Source organism: Carassius carassius, chromosome 17 (assembly GCF_963082965.1).
Source record: "Carassius carassius chromosome 17, fCarCar2.1, whole genome shotgun sequence".
In the NCBI taxonomy this organism is placed as follows: Eukaryota; Metazoa; Chordata; class Actinopteri; order Cypriniformes; family Cyprinidae; genus Carassius; species Carassius carassius.
Window position 1 is genome coordinate 9,310,450 of NC_081771.1, and position 17,069 is coordinate 9,327,518.

Below are 17,069 nucleotides of genomic sequence, written 5' to 3' on the forward strand. Positions count from 1 at the left end.
TATTTGATAAAAGGCAGCGTGCACGAACAGTGAAGAATAACAAATCTCGTCTTGTTATAGTAAGTGTGTGGGTTGTAGGATATAAATACAGTGCGTGTAGAATAGATTTAAAGGACTGCCACTGTGGAGACGGTGGATTTATTTCGGCTCAGTGAAATAAGACGCTTTAAATGCAGCCGTGTCTGCTTAGATGGCTTCATGCATCTCTACAGCTTTACTGTTAACAAGAGGGACGGTGAATTATTATTAAATAATATGAATAACAATTATTGTTATGTGGATCATTATTACCTTTTTTAACAAAAGCATTATTTTACCACTAGTTTTGTTCCATTTTAAGTCACTTTAAATGCTGTCATGATCTATTACTTTATAGCCATGCAATTTTAGAAAGCTATCAACTAATCAAACTCGAGCATTCATCAGTGTTTTGGTCAAAAAAATAAAATAGGTATTTCCTTCTGCACAAGACATGCTCGAACCTGTCGGAAACAAGTAAATGGGAGACTATTTAGACTATGATATTATACAAAGGCCTTTCATTAGTTGAGGTAATATTTTTATTTTAACAGTATCCACTATCACAAGCACAAAGCTCAGGAATCTGCTATGCAGCATTTACAGGAAAATAATGTTTGCTCTATTTTGCAATACAATCATCATCACACAAGTACACGTAACACTCATCCAAATGGACACCATCACAAAGTTTATGATGCTTGTTTCTGTTTCCTTGATGATACAGTCCCTGTAACCACCCAATCTTTAGTTATAACACATACTGCTTTCTGTTGAATTACCATGTCTCACACTGAACTATTAGTACATTTACTGTAGAAGGGTAAGTAGTTCTAATGGTACTACGGTTTACTCAGTTCAGTGGATTTCTGAAGTTCTTCCCAGCAAACTGAGCTTTATCCCCCAGTTCCTCTTCAATTCTGTGTAAGAAGAAAACAAGCAGGTATGTGAAAAAAGTGAAACATATGCCTATATACTTAGAACCAAAAACATTTTTATTTCTAATAGAATTATCTGTAAGATTACCTGAGGATCTGGTTGTATTTGGCCAGACGCTCTGAACGGCATGGGGCTCCTGTTTTAATCTGAAGAAGAGGAAAAATAAAGAGTTAATTACCTGAACATGAACAGGTAACCTTAAAATGAAATGCCTACATTTTATGATCATTCTAAAGCATATTTAGTACCTGTCCAGTACAAAGTCCCACAACCAGGTCAGCAATGAAGGTGTCCTCTGTTTCCCCGGAGCGATGACTCACCATCACACCCCAGCCATTGGACTGAGCCATCTTACACCTGTGGGGGGATGTTACAAATAGTTGACAAACATTTTATTTTACTTTTTATTAAACTATATAGATTTTTCACTGGGATTTATGGAAGGATATTCCAGACAATTTCAAAAAGGACTTGAAAACTTTATTTTCAACTGAGTTTTCCATATGTTGATGCATAAATTGTAACAATCCAAATGCAACTGCAAATTAAAAATGCAATTATATTATATTCAGGGGTTAAAGTGGAAAAAAATCCTGAGCCTGAACTTTTTTTGAGCCTGAACTCCACAGACAGACTTAATTCAAATATTGACGATAGTAACAAAAATTCAGTAACAAGAGCTTAAAGTGCTTAAAAAATGGTAAACAGACAGAGATAGACATGAATCTCTTCAATGTTTATGTTTGGCACCATTTATTTAAAAGTACTATGTCAAATAAAGTGTTTTCTTCTAAACAATAACAAGTGCTTAAAGAATTAAGTGCTCAAAGTGCTAAAGAACAGAACTGCTAAACTGAAGATTAGAAGTGAAATCAAGGCTATTATCACTTTTTTCTGGGATGTAACTCGCATGTTGATTTGAAACCAACAGTGTAGTTAACGCTTTTTTGTCTTCTGCCAGTTTTCTACACAGGGTGACCAGTGGCTGAGAAAATCTGAATGACAAATAATTTTCTGCTATAAATGTGCACACACGTATTTTTTAAATCGCAGACATGGTCAGTCATAGACAACGGTGTGTCAGCTAATAGTTGCTCCCGGTAGGCGCTGTTGTTTCGCGTGCTGTGTGACGTCAGAACTCGGAGTACATCGATCTAGTAGGAGTTCACAGGTGGGAAGTCACGGGTTTGACTGCCATTCCAGTGCACTTTCACAGGTTTAAGGTTGGAAAAACATGGGTTACGGGTTGCCTGGAACGCGACATAAATCATAACGAGCAAGCACTTTCTTACCGCTGCTGGCATACAGTAGCTTCCTCGAGCAAATCATGCAGAAACAAGCCCCGGGCTCTCTCAGTTTCTTGCACCAACTGCCAAAAGCGCGATTTATTTATCTATTGCTAGGAGTCTAGGACATCATCCCCAGGCTTCATAAACTTGCGCTCCATTTTTGTTTTCTCCGACAACGCTAACGTGACATTGACGTATGGGCATCAATCATCCTGTGTTGCAAGGACTCGCCCTTCTCTGCTTCTGATAGGCTTGTAACGTTAGTTAAAGCTGCGTTCCTCTCATATGATTGGTATAAGAAATAAATTGGCTCGAAAATATTAAACTGCATGCTCAGGCTCTCAAATATTTTTCTTTTTTTTTTCGTCACGGCCACATGCCGGAGATCCGGCATGGTGCCGGAATACTTTAAGCCCTGTATATTACATTACATTATATTATACTCCTCACTTTTAATCAGTGAGAGATGTTGAGACAGGTGAAAACAGTTTGGTTAATAGTAAATATTGACTTATTGTAAGTACCGTTATGGCTGCCGCTGTTAGCAGGGTATAATTGCTGCATTTGGGGTAAAAAAGAAAGATTTATTTATTGTGTAAGGTGCCAAGAGGGTTGCACTATTTGTTTGTTTACACAGGCAGGAACTGATTGGCAGCTGCCTTTAGCGGAGCCTTTACCAATTACCTTCACTGTTCAAAGCAATCGACACGATCCGTCTGTGAATGACGTCACCTCCCAATACAAACACGCCCCATAGTATAGTCCCGCCCCTCACATTGATTGACAGGTTTCCATGTAGACATAAACAATTCAAATGCTAACGGAATTGCAATTTCATTTGGGTTTTGGCAGGTTACATGCGTGACGCTGAGAGTAATAAAGCTGATGTGCTAATTAATATTGCTATTTACTTAAGATGTGGGAAATACAGTTACAAATGGACTTTCCTTTTCTTTTATTTGAAATTTGGCAGTCACTATGCGTTCACAAAAACGAAAACACAAACGGTAAAGCATGATTTGCAATTGCATCTGGATTATGTCACAATTTATGTGTCCACAAAAGGAAAACAAAGTTGTAAATACAATTTGCAATTCCTTTTGAAAATTGTCCAGAATATCCTTCCATATAGAAAGTCCACACTGAAATTCTGAATAATATATGGAAATATAAAACAAAGTGTTAAGATTTTGGCAATTTAATGAAAAAGCTGTATACTTTAAATTTATATGCGGCATCACTGTACAAATGCAGGATCAGGGTTTTGAACTCACGCCTGCAGGGATTCGGTAACACTTCCAATCTGGTTGACTTTGAGCAACAGGCAGTTGCAAGCCTTCTTCTCCACTGCATCAGCAATGCGATTGGGGTTGGTAACAGTAAGATCATCTCCCACCACCTGTATGTCCGTGCTGTTGGTAAAATTGGTCCAGGCCTCCCAATCATCTTGATCAAAGGGGTCCTCAATGGAGACCACTAGAGAAATTATAAAAATGAAGTCACATTTCTGCATCTGCGCTCAAAGAAAAAAATCTGTAATGTAATTAAATAACAGAGCAAATGACTGTTGAATACCTGGATAATCCTGAATAAAACTTTTGTAAAGGTCAGCAAGCTCATCAGGGCTGATGTATCGATCCGGGTCATCGGAAGACTTGAAGTCCAAGTCATACTTTCCGTCACGATAGAATTCGGATGCTGCCACATCCATGCCAATCACAATCTCATCTGTGTAACCAGCTTTACTGATGGCACTCTTTAGCAGCTCTAGGGCTATTATAAATGTACAAAAAAGAGCATTATAAAGTTGTAAGTCATTTCAGCTGTATAGTCTCAAACAGTGCAATTAGCTTTTTCAGATACCTTCTTGGTTCTCCAGGATGTTTGGTGCGAATCCTCCCTCATCCCCAACGTTGGTGGCATCCTTGCCATATTTCTCCTTAATAACATTCTTCAAATTGTGGTACACCTCTGCACCAATGCGCATGGCTTCCTTAAAGCTACTGGCCCCGACTGGCAGAATCATGAATTCCTGCATGGCCAACTTATTGCCAGCATGTGAGCCACCGTTGATCACATTAAAGGCCTTTGAGAAAACAATAAGCAAAATTCAATGGAACAATAACATTTTATCCCATAATTTGCTTTCCTACTTTTATTAAGATTTAAATAACAAAAGAAAGCAAATAGGAAAGGAAGCTGGTCTGCACTTAAATACCCTCTTAAAATAAAAAGACAATCTCTTTGAGTTCAAACACAATCTAATTAATGATCTTTTAACATTTTCAGTCGCATGACATTTTTCCATAGTGTACAATTTCAAATACAAGGCTTTTATATTTCTCACCGGCACAGGCAGGATGACCTCAGGGTTTCCAGCAAGGTCAGCAATGTGACGATACAGAGGAACACCTTTCTCTGCGGCTCCTGCCTTACACGCAGCCAGGGACACACCCAGGATGGCATTGGCACCAAATTTAGCTGATATTCGAAATATACACAGGAATTAAAAGCATTATGACTACACATAACACCTAATATTTGCAAAACTTTAAATTTGGAAAACTATCACTTTTTTGTTTGAATTTGTTTTTTTGTTTTTACAGTGTTTTCAAATGTACTCTACCATTCAAAGGTTTGTAGCAATTTTTGTGTAATAGTGTGTAATAATTTTATTAATTTTTTTAATTTTTAGTTTTTGAAATACCCTTTATACTGTATGCTCACCAAGGCTGCATTTATTTGATAAAAAATGCAGTAAAAACAGTCTTGACAAATATCAAACAATTAAATGTATCGATTTCTTTAAAAAAATACCTTACTGGACATACATTTCTAAACTATAGAGTAATTTAACTGGGTAATTGGGTGTAAAAAATTTAAAGGAAAACAACCATTAAGGGGAAAGTATTTTCATGCAAAGGACAATATCCTTCCTATTGTTAAACACATAGACGTGTAAATATTATGATTTACACTTGTTATCAGTTCCGTCCAGTTCCAGCATGAACTGGTCAATCTTTTCTTGCTCAACTACAGGAATTCCCTATGTGACAGACAGAAAGAGAGCAAGATGGACAAAAAATATATATAATTAACAACCCAACAAATTTACAGTTACTATTTTCTTTTGTTTCAGAATAAAATGATAAAATACTGACCTGGCTGATCAGGGCAGGTGCAATAGTTTGGTTCACATGCTCAACAGCCTTTGATACACCTACATTACACAGAAAAGAAGAAAGATACTACAGGTATAAGCAAAGTTATTGTGGATTGAATTGTGCTGCAATTAGACACATGCATATCTTTACATTTCCTTGATTAGTTCATGCCACAAAGTTAAAGATTGTCAGATTTTTATAGAATTTGTAATGTCAGCCAAGCGAGAGCCATAAACAATCAGATTTTTTCCATGCAAACATTGTGCACTGAATAATACTGAAATACCACAGTGCAGATTCTTGCATTATTCACTGATCTGAATCACATGCTCAAGCGTTTCAGATTTTACTTCTTTTTTTTTTCTAATAGATAATTAACACCACAGTATGACACTGGGTCAAATATGTCATGCAAATTCAGAGCCATCAAACAAAACAAAAAAAATGTTTTCTCACTAGTTCACTAGGGTACCTGTTAACACAAGGCTGAACCCAGTTATTAATCAGTACATTTAATAAGTCCTCCTTTCCAATCTAACAGAAAAAAAACAGAGCGGGGAAGAGAAACAGTTCTTTGTGTCCAGTAAACAAATCTAGCTCAGCAAGTCTTGGTTATTTCCAAAACAGTTAACAATACATTTTGTAAAACCAGATGAAATTAGATTTCTAATTTAATTTAGTTAATCAGAAACATGAAAAAGCAGATTTACCTTTGCCCAGGTAACGTGACTTGTCATTGTCTCTCAGCTCCAATGCTTCATAGATTCCAGTAGACGCTCCACTAGGGACAGCAGCTCGAAACAAACCTGTTTCAAAACCAGTAAATTAGTTTTTATTCTGCTTGTAATGTCAGTACACTAAACCTTCTTAGTTTAGCTTTCAATTTGGAAAGAAACATCAAGGGGAATCACCTTTCTCTGTGTAGAGGTCCACCTCTACAGTGGGGTTGCCCCTAGAATCAAAAATCTCACGGGCATGTATCTTTAGGATAGACATGTTCCTTAAAAATAAATAAATGAATAAAAAGTTAAAAAGATCAGATTTTAAAGTAAAGGGGTATGCTTCTGCTGAAACTACAAATCTAACCACACATCTAAAGGGGACTTCAAGGAAACCTGAGAACACCATCTGCCTTACAGTAATGCTACTGATCCATGGGTCACTTTGTTAAATCCTCTTTCCTGTTATTAGGACTAATCATTACTGAAGGAAAACATCTGCATGAATAAATCCACATCTCTTTCAATCAAATATATGATTAACAGCTTTCAAATATACACAGAGTATTTTGAAAAGTGTGCTATTCCTTGGGGCATCATGAGAAGCTCAGGTCTAATTGGATTAGCAGCTGTCACACTCTGGTCAGAAAACTAAAAGCTTACTAAACTGGTCTGGAAGTTTTTGCCTACACAGAATATAAACATCAACACTATTTGTTCAACTGTACAGTGCCAAATATCGAGTCTCAAACTCATTTCCTTCCAGTAATCGGATTTCTTCTCCTAAAGTTTGTTCTGCAAATATTTAATCCCATTACAATGTGTGAATATTAGTGGGCGTGATGGAAACCACGACTCATCACGGTCTTCAATGTCACTTGCTTATTCATGGTGACTCTCATCCAACATTTTTTAAGACACTCGAGATTGAGAATTTAACGCTTTCTTTCTGTCTAAATATCGGAAAACCGTGTACAGAGATTACTCGAGATTAACGAAAAAGGCTGATTTTAATATAACTAAATCAAATGTAATGTTGGCTAGAAAATTGTCACGTTGAAAGTCCATAAATACAATGCTTCTTACCTCAACGACAGCGTATAATTAAAGGACAGGATGAAGAAATCAAGCTCTCACTCAAACTCACACGCACTTGACTGTGCTAGCGGTTCGCTCTCAGCGAAAACTCACCCATAGGGGGAGATCATAGAAAAGACTAGAACGAGGAGAATGGCAGTTGTCTTACAACATGTGGTTAGGAAATGGGTGGAGCTTTGCGGCTGGGAAGTTGTCGGATATACAGTTTTATTGTAGCTCTTATTTTTTAACACTTCACTGTATATTTAAGATTTAATGGATAATAAGGTTTTGTTCAATATATTTTTCTAAACCACTACTGAATGTGTTAACTTACATGTTACTTTTCTCAACGCTGCTAGGGCTTGACCAATCACAGTCGTTGTTGATTACGAGATTAATATATCATAAAATGTAATTTAATAGCGATTGCTTTAAATTATTTTAATTTATATAAACAGGTACAATCTTTACAAATTAATAGACTTACTGCTGTAAAATCGATTATACCTAGATGTGGAAATGTCTACAATAAGATCAAAAATTGCAGTGCGTTTTCCAGCAGTGAGCGAAATGCATTTTTTTTCTTCCGAATATATCTGATTATATGCCGTACATTGATAATTAGTTTAAAATTATTAGAATTTTAATAATGTAGAATGTTTAATGTTTTTTCAGAATCTTGCTGAGACTTGAAGCTCTGGTCCTAAGATTTTGTAGAAACAATATAGAAGTAATATATTTTGCCATTGTACTTATGACACACAGAAAAGCAAGAAGATGATGCACAGTCCTACTAGGCCATTCTGCTGCTGTAAGCAATGTAAATAATATCTACGATTCAAAATCTCAGATTGTTAAATGATTAACAATTTTCCACTGTATTCTTGTCTGTGGAGAGAATGTGATGCAACAACAAGAGACACAATAGAGTGCTTGTGTGCTGGAGAATCCTGTCAACTCATTCCCTTGGGCCAGTAATCCCTCAGTTCATTGCCCCCACCCTCCCTCTTCTTATCCCGCTCTCTTTCCACCTTCCCTCTCACATGCAAACATTTCCTCCATTCCATTATTCTTTCACTTAATCTTTTATAATGCTCAAACAAGCCATGTTAGTTTAGATCAGTTTCATCTGATCAGTATTTTCCCTCGTGCACGGTTTGTTTTGTGGAAACGGTTGATGTTTTGTCGGGTATGGGTTTCTCAGGAGACCTCCTGACAGCCAGCTGATCCCCGTGTTCCTCCATCCTCATGCCTCATAAATAAGACCTCAGGGATCTAATTAGCAATCCACACACAGGTTTGTGGATATAGTGAGGCATTGACCTGCTGCCTGGGTTACAATGCAGTCCCTGTGTCTCACCAAAAACTCCTTCTAGAGTTGGAATTCTCAGATCCTTTGTTCAGTACACACAGATGCATATTCTAAAATGTGATTATTGATTACACAAGTAATTTATATAATTATTATTTATTACATGCAGCAAATATAGGCATCAAAATCTACAGTACATTTTTATTGTTTAAAGAATTATCTGCATCAAATAGACATATACATTTAAAAATCTGCAGATTCATGGCCAGAAAAGAATTGAACTGACCTTTTTTACCTGCTCTTTTTGAAGCAGCCCATGCAAGTGATGCTGATCCCTGAAATCTGTTTAGTAGGTCTGTCCTGAACAGACCTTTAGCACAAGCACTTCATTGTCCAATGAAACCTTAAATATTGCTCTATATGCTAAAAGCACAACTTTATTGTACTTTTATGATGGCAAAGGGAGTGGATCTTTATTTTTATAGTCAGCAATCTGCTGACGAAGTACCTTTTCTACAAACAAATACACACACATATACAAACGTGTGTGTATACCAGATTTAAGTTAAAATATTAGAGGTGTGCTAGACTTTCTCTTGATCTTTAAGTTATAAAAATTAACACAAGCTCTCACTGCAATTTAAACTGATAAGCCTGTCTGAATTTAATATTTAATAATCAAATTGTCTAAATCTAAAAAAGGACCATTTGATACATTTTTTGACATTAATAATTTTGCATAATCGTAATAAATTTGATAACAAAAAGTTAATCTATCATGGTTTCTGTTTATGTCTTTAATTTAGAAATTATTTAAAATTTTCCATTCAAATAAATAAATAATATAGAAATAGAGTAAAAAGCATATTTATCAGTTGGGCCTTCAGTTTAATTTCTGCTGTTTTCATATTGTCTGTTCAATGCCCCAGTGGAGTTTATTATTAGTGTAAACAATGTAAATTATCATAGGGGCACACAGAGGACACATTTTCTGATTGCTTAATGTCTTTTTTACAGCTCCCATCTAATGATGAGCGCTGGAAAGGAGAGTAACACTGAATAAAGAGGAGAGGAGGCTTATTCTTGTCTGTTGCCCTGCAGTCTGACCCAGAACAAGAGAGACAGAAAATGGGGCGTGGTCTTTTTGAAGGTTAAAAGCTTGTCTCATTTGTGTACTCCGAAAGCCTGAGGCACTTCCACATTAAACTAACCAATCACAGAACACAAGACACACCTGCTCTTAGAAGAAGACCAGGGATTGGTCCCAGTGTAAAAATGACACCTGGGCAGGGCTCCAAGGTGTACCTGAAAACCTAGATGTTTTGTAGGAACAGTTTCTTCGCTTCAGGAGCTTTAGGAGATTGTGTTTCTTCTCATGCTCCATTACTATTGTCTATGCGACTTCATCAGGTACCTTCAGACCGGTTCGAGAGGTTTGGCCTAACGTGGAATGAGCAATCATACCTTTAACAAGTGGAAGGAGCAGGAAGTGATGTTCTTCAGCTAAAGCGACGCTGCAACACAATGGCATCTCCTGTCCGGGACTCCATACTGAATGACGGCAACAGGAATTCATATGGTAACTAATAGAGTTTATTTTTTAATATGTTCAACAATTTGACTTAAGATTTCATCAATTGCAAAAAAAATAAAAAAATTTTTTTAAAGTTTTATATGTATCTCAGGTAATAAATACAATAGTATAGTTTAGTATTAGTAAATGCTAATAGTAAACTATTTAAAAGGACAATGAAATGGAAAAACATATATCAGTTATGTCATATTAAAAAAACTTCCTTTCATTCTTAAGTCTAACAATCAAGTAAGAATTTTTGTCCGAAATATGTATAATTAAGATTTTGTGAAACATAAAGGACTATGAGTGCCCAGCATGTTAACTTTCACTTCCGTAATGTCAAACCTGTTTGATCAGTTTAAAACAAAGGGGTATGAAGTAGAAAATGTAAAGCATTAAAATAAATTTAAATTAAAAATAAAAATAAATTATTCAGTAATGCAACATAAAATTTTAATGCTATAATATAAGATGGTTTGTACAGATTAAACATACATTAGACTTGTAGCATTTGAGAAACCATTTATAAACCTAAAAAATTGGTACATGGACACACGCTCATAAAATCTGATTGCTGATACAATCTCATACACACAATTTTTTCTCTCCTCACTTGAAAGTGTAACCTTAACAGTTAATCTTTTCAATTTTACTGTGAGTTTTGACTTTAAAAAACAATAGAGCCAAAATGTAAAAACGAATTTAGCTTGTTTCAGTAGGAAGTGAGTTATCTAATCTAATCTTATCAGGTGAGGGGTCAGTCAGGTGCACAAAGATCAGCCATTTTGATTACCATGACTAAGCGCTTTCCTTACCACCTATGTTGTGTGACTGCAATGGGATTTGGAGGCTACAGATGCAATTTTGTTTTGATGCAGGTGCGACCAATTAGTCAAACTCTCCCAGGTCATGAGACGTCTCAAAGGTCATGGTTTCCAAGGATGCAGGCCAGGGCATACACCTAAGAAATAAACTTTAGGTGTTACAATGTTTTCGTTTTTTCTAATAAAAGCTTTCAAGAAAATGAGTAAGTGCATAGTGAAACTGGAAGTGGTCCAGTCCAAATGAACTTGCATGGTAATATGCTTACATCAAAAGCCTCTGGGGTCTGTTGCAAGATAAGCAGCACTTAAAGGAAATACATAAAGCTATAAAAAAGATGGGCCAGTCAGGAAAATAGATAATCATTAACAAACACCTTACAACGTCTTGCTACAGTAGAGTTACTCTGATTTTATAGTGATAGACATTAGCATTAAGAGTTCTTTGCTCCCCTCATGTTTCATGCTAAACTGAAAACAATCTGGCAAACACTGGATGACTATCTCCATCTTACAAGGCAGTTTTGGATGTATATCTTCTCTAATACTGCCTGGTAATGATGCAGATGGTCCTCCTCAAGCATCGTTACAAATGCTTTGCATCTCGGTGTGGATTTGCAGACTATGCAAATAAACACACACACAAATACACAAAGGAAAATATGTTATGAAAAGATTGTATTCTTTGGCTGGATGATTTGAATACTATGATGCAGAAGATGTTTATTCATTGTCTCTAGGCTACATCTTACCTGGCAGTGTTTGATTGTTCACTGAAGTTCTAACACTGTCTGGTAACGATGCACTCTGGGGGCTCAGTAACAATGACTTTAATACAAAATGAACAGAAAATGCTCTCAAAATTGTGATCAAGTGTGGAATGTAGCATATTTTGACTTTGGAATGTGTTTAAATGTTCTTTAATAAATCAAGTTAATGATTTAAAACAGGAAGACTGGATGAGATTGCTTGATAAAAATAGAGGGAGTGTAATTAAAAGAAGAGGTATGAATCTAGATCCTCTCACTTAGCCATCAGTAGAGGTATGAACCCCACCCTGTTATGTCCAAATGCCTTCATGAATGTCACAAAAGTAATTCCTCCATACTCACACACCCTCTTATGTGTGATGTGCCATTCAGCGATCAGTTCATCCTCCTTTTCTTGTGTCTTATTGTGTACATGACATCTGAGATCTGTGTGACAAACACTAAATGAATTGCAACTATTTACCTTTCCTGTTCGCTGTCCTAAAGAGGAAGTATTGCCAGTCGGAAAAATATTAAAAATGAAAGTTTTGTGTGTGTGTGTGTGTGTGTGTGTGTGTGTGTGTTACTTATTTGAAAGCCGTTTTACGTATTTTGCAGGTCATTGTGCATTCTAGGATGGAATGTGCAAAGAAAAGTAAAAGTATTTATGTGATTTAAACAAATAAATGATTAAAGAGAGATATAAATAACACATAGACTCAAGGGACAACTTATATGACAATTTCGTTTCTATGGAAAGTGTATCTGTAGGCATGACTCCGTAAAACATTTGGTTGTATTCTGAATGTGAATGAGGAAATAAGGTAATTTTCGGCCCGTTAAGTCATTTCAGGGGCATGTTGTTTACAGAGAAATTAAAATTCTGTCATCTTTTACTCACCTTCATCTCATTCCATACCTGTACAAGACAAACGATTACAGAAGATATTTTGAATAATATTTTAGCTGTTTTTGTCCATATAAAACATATTTACCAAGTTGTCTCAAAATCCATTTGGATGCTGATGCTTAATTCTGACAATGTCCCTTTGAATCTCTGCTTGCACTTTACCCTTTACAGATCCTTTTAAATGGTTTCCTTCAAGATCTTTATCCTGAAAAAATAACCTTATTTCTGTCATTTTCTTGTCTGCTTTTATCTCTTCTACAGTCACATGACATCAGGCCCTTTCTTCTTCCTCTCCGCAGCAGTAAAATCCTCTGATTTGTGTCTTACCTGGCAAGTTTAGATGTTGAAACTCTGTCTAATACTGCCTGGTAATGCCATCAATCACAAGGAATTTGATCTCCATTTTTCTTTTCCTTCCTTACCTACACAGCCACAAAGGATTAACTTCTCATTTATTTATTTACTTTTAAACTGTGTTTAGAGTTATCTTTAAAAAAAAATATATATATATATATTTTAAATGTTATACAGGATGTATGTAATTCTTAAACATTTATTAAAGAATATGGTTTTGACTCTTCATATTGTTTAATTGTATGTATGCTTATTTTGCTTAAATGCACACTACATGTACATTTATAGTGTATTTTGGTCAATAAACACAATAAAAGTGAATTACAATTAAATTGATATTTGACTTTGTGTGGCATTTTGTGTATGAAACACATGATTGACACATTTTTTAAAAAATTTGTCTCATCAGACAAAGTTATCACACTATACCTTTCAACATGTACTTTCCACAAAAACATGCAACGCAATAGATAGCCAGTATTTTAGAGCAGAGCAAAACTAGAAAAATACTATTTAGGCTACATATATTATCATACTACACTATATTGCCAAAAGTTTGACTACTTTAGTAATTTCCATGAGTACAAATCTTAATATTTAAGCATATAATGATATGTCATTGGGAAGTCATGGCCTAATGGTTAGAGAGTCAGACTCATAACTGAAAGGTTGTAGTTTTGAGTCTCCAGTCGTGTAATGTAAAAAATATTTTTTGAGAGTATCTGTATTTTACTCTAGTTTTTATATTTCAGCCAACTTTTACTTTTACTCCACTAAATTTCCTAACTAAAATGTATACTAATGTAGGCTATCACACATATCTCACACTGATTTATTAGTCTATTAAAACTCAATATTCCAGGCATTCTAAATTGTTGAAGGCAAAAATGATCCAGCGCTGTTTTGCATCTCTTTATTTGCTTCTTTTCCATTTTGCATTTGCTTGTACTTTTACTTTCAATACTTAAGTACATTTAAGATTTTAAAAAAACTTTTTGTACTTAAGTAAATATCACATACTTTAAGACTTTTACTCAAGTAATATTCTAAATAGTGACTTCAACTTCTAACAAAGTCATTTTCTGGTAAGATATCTGTACTTTTACTTGAGTATGACTTTCAGGTACTTTATACACCACTGTGAGTCTCATACTGTGGGGAGTGAATGTACAGCACTCTCTCCCACCTTCAATACCAAGACTTGGGTGCCCTTGAGCAAGGCACTGAACACCCAACCGCTCCCCGGGCTCCACATCAAAAAATGTCTGCCCACTGCTCCAGGTGTGTGTTCACTGCTAAGTGTGTGCAAGCTGGATGGGATAAATGCAGAGCACTAATTCCAAGTATGGGTCACCATACTTGGCCACATGTCACATCACTTTCTCTTTTTCACTCTCATAATATTCTGTATGATATTCATGATATCCTAGCAACAGTTTGGACAGAACCCTTTTCTATTCGAACCTGTCAAGGCCTCTGTGTATAAGGCAAGGTTAAAAAAACTAATGATTCAGTCAGTGTGGAAGACTGTGCCCCAAAACTTCTGGCAATATAGTGTTTAAACATTTTGGACTGTTTGTGTTTATAAAGAGAGAGTGTGTAATGTGGCTTGAACTCAGACAGCGTGACTTTATCATCCAGTCCACTAGATGGCAGCACTTACATCATGTGGTCTTGACGGTTTACAATATCGAATAAACCGAATTGGACCACTTCCTTGGCACGCTTTGCGACATAATTTACAGATAGAATTAATACTTTCTAACCAACAGTATTTGTTGACCAACCGACATGTCTGGAATTCCGCCGGATTCTTGGCAACCCCCCACAGTATCGCTGGACACAACGTGAGTCACAGAATAGACAATACAATAGTAATAGATTTGTGAATGAATGAGTCTCGTCTTAACACAGAAGTAACATAAATCTGTGAGCATTGGTTTACTTGTTTGTTTCATGTTTGTATTAAACAAGTTAAAGATCTAATCACGTTGATCTGTTGTGCTGGTTAGATGGTTTTAAATCGTATATGGTGCTGTAATAATCCAACTCATTCGGTTCTTTCGAACTGTTACAAAATTCACGCTTTCAATGATTCTTTTGCGTACATTTTTTATTTCATATATATATACAAATTGTAAGTTTATTTTACCTTTTAAATATCTAAAAGATGTTGCATGACTTGGATATACAGAAGCTAGATGATGGAGTGTGTTGTGCATATCTATATGCTGCATGGCATACTACATTCATAAACAAAAATTAGTAAAATGAATAACTTAGCAAAATGTGACTGACTTTTACTAGAAGAGGAGTCTATAAGAGGGGAATAAGATGCTTATTTAAAGAAAATAAAATCCCTATTAAACTTTAAGGAGAAATATTTACAATGTAGGACCCCTACTTTATATCCCTAAATATTACGGATTTTGAATTTAAAAATAAGATTTTTTCTTTCTTTCTATTATATTCTTTCTTTCTTTCTTTCTTAACAGAATGGGAATATTTAAAGTGATCGTTACTTAAAAAAATAAAATAATTTACAGCTACTTATTAAATTTATGCATTTAGCAGACGCTTTTATCCAAAGCGACTTACAGTGCATTCAGGCTATACGTTTTTTTATCCAACATGTGTTCCCTGGGAATCAAACCCATAACCTTTTGCACTGCCAATGCAATGCTCTACCACTGAGCCACAGGAACTATTACAGCAAACCCTCACTTTACACTGTCTTTCCAGGATGGGAACTGTCGTTCTAGAACTGTACTGGAATCATGCGCCTAAAACCTGCAAAAATTTTGCAGAGCTGGGCAGAAGAGGATATTACAACAACAACAAGTTCCACCGCATCATCAAAGACTTCATGGTTCAAGGAGGCGATCCAACAGGGACAGGTGAGGATAAAAGGAATACTCATCATTCAACACTCCTTTTAGATATTTGACTATTCCATAAGATAAATCACAGTATGCTGATTTAAGTGGCTGTTGAGAAACGGCATAAAGGTGGTGATGAATATGTTTTATCCATAGACTGTATGGTTTTATCAAGCAAAACAATCTACTTTTTTGTCAGTACAATGGACTTAAATTTTAATTTACTGTTTGTAAAATGTATTTATATAAATTTTAATTGATTTTATATCTGCAGGTCGTGGTGGTGCATCTATATATGGCAAGCAGTTTGAAGATGAATTGCATCCAGATTTGAAATTTACAGGTGAGTAAAATAACACATAATGCATGAGGATATTTAATAGTATTGGTAAAAGCACTGCTATTTATAAAATTATGAAAAGTTTGTAAGATGCTCAATAGCCCGTAAGTAGAATACATTCCTATGGAAATATTACTTTTATAAAAGAAATTCCAGTTTACTAGTTTACAGCTTAACTTTGGATTTTACAAAACAGCCAGTGCTTGATTTATTTATGTATTTTGTAGGTGCTGGAATTCTCGCAATGGCTAATGCAGGGCCAGATACAAACGGAAGCCAGTTCTTCCTCACGTTGGCTCCCACACAGTGGCTGGATGGGAAACACACTATATTTGGACGGGTGTGCCAGGGCATTGGAGTTCTTAATCGTATTGGCATGGTTGAAACCAACAGTCAGGACCGCCCTATTGATGACATTAAAATTCTCAGAGTAAATCTACCTAACTAAGACGTCTGCTTGCATAACATTTGATGCTTTATTTTTTGTACAACCCTTTTATTACATTAAACATTCTGAGTTTTCATAAAATATACTCAGCTCTTTTGATTTCCCCAGTACAAACACATGTCCACATGGTGGTGTCTAAACTATATGAGGTTCATTACAGAAAAATGTCAATTTAATGTGTACATTCCTTTACATTACACCAAAGGACTCAGAAAAGTTACACATTTTTGGAGATGTAATTGTAGTTGACAGTCATGATTACAACACAGTCACACTGCATTAGTTGCTCATAGACTTGAAATGCTTTCTTTGTAACGGAACAAGAGAGAACTTAATCATACAATTTCTCATATCAAATATAGAAATAAAGCATACTCATAGCACAGCACAAGGTCACCAACAGAATATGCAATCATAAATCGTGTCCTTTCTAACTCCTGGCAATGATACTAATTATTAAAAATTCAATAT

General features: G+C 35.6%; 2 protein-coding genes across 3 annotated transcripts; one reads left to right on the forward strand and one right to left on the reverse strand.

Moving 5' to 3' along the window:
- Positions 1 to 537: 537 nt before the first annotated feature.
- Positions 538 to 7,283, reverse strand: eno1b (enolase 1b, (alpha)). The gene is made up of 12 exons (XM_059570752.1): positions 7,216 to 7,283; positions 6,322 to 6,410; positions 6,121 to 6,216; positions 5,408 to 5,466; positions 5,223 to 5,292; positions 4,594 to 4,727; positions 4,110 to 4,332; positions 3,822 to 4,019; positions 3,521 to 3,722; positions 1,206 to 1,314; positions 1,045 to 1,103; positions 538 to 938 (listed from the first exon to the last, which is right to left on the reverse strand). The coding sequence occupies exons 2-12, from the start codon at positions 6,404 to 6,406 to the stop codon at positions 872 to 874; spliced, it is 1,302 nt and encodes a 433-aa protein (XP_059426735.1). The 5' UTR covers positions 6,407 to 6,410; positions 7,216 to 7,283; the 3' UTR covers positions 538 to 871.
- A 2,569-nt stretch (positions 7,284 to 9,852) lies between these two features.
- ppil1 (peptidylprolyl isomerase (cyclophilin)-like 1) lies at positions 9,853 to 16,679 on the forward strand. 2 transcript variants are annotated; one of them, XM_059570756.1, is made up of 4 exons: positions 9,853 to 10,100; positions 15,674 to 15,828; positions 16,085 to 16,153; positions 16,378 to 16,679. In XM_059570756.1, exons 2-4 carry the CDS (start codon positions 15,675 to 15,677, stop codon positions 16,596 to 16,598), a joined length of 444 nt encoding a protein of 147 aa, XP_059426739.1. In that variant the 5' UTR covers positions 9,853 to 10,100; position 15,674; the 3' UTR covers positions 16,599 to 16,679. The 2 variants fall into 2 exon arrangements, with proteins under 2 accessions (XP_059426739.1, XP_059426738.1); XM_059570755.1 differs by lacking the exon at positions 9,853 to 10,100 and adding an exon at positions 14,640 to 14,778.
- Positions 16,680 to 17,069: the final 390 nt, after the last annotated feature.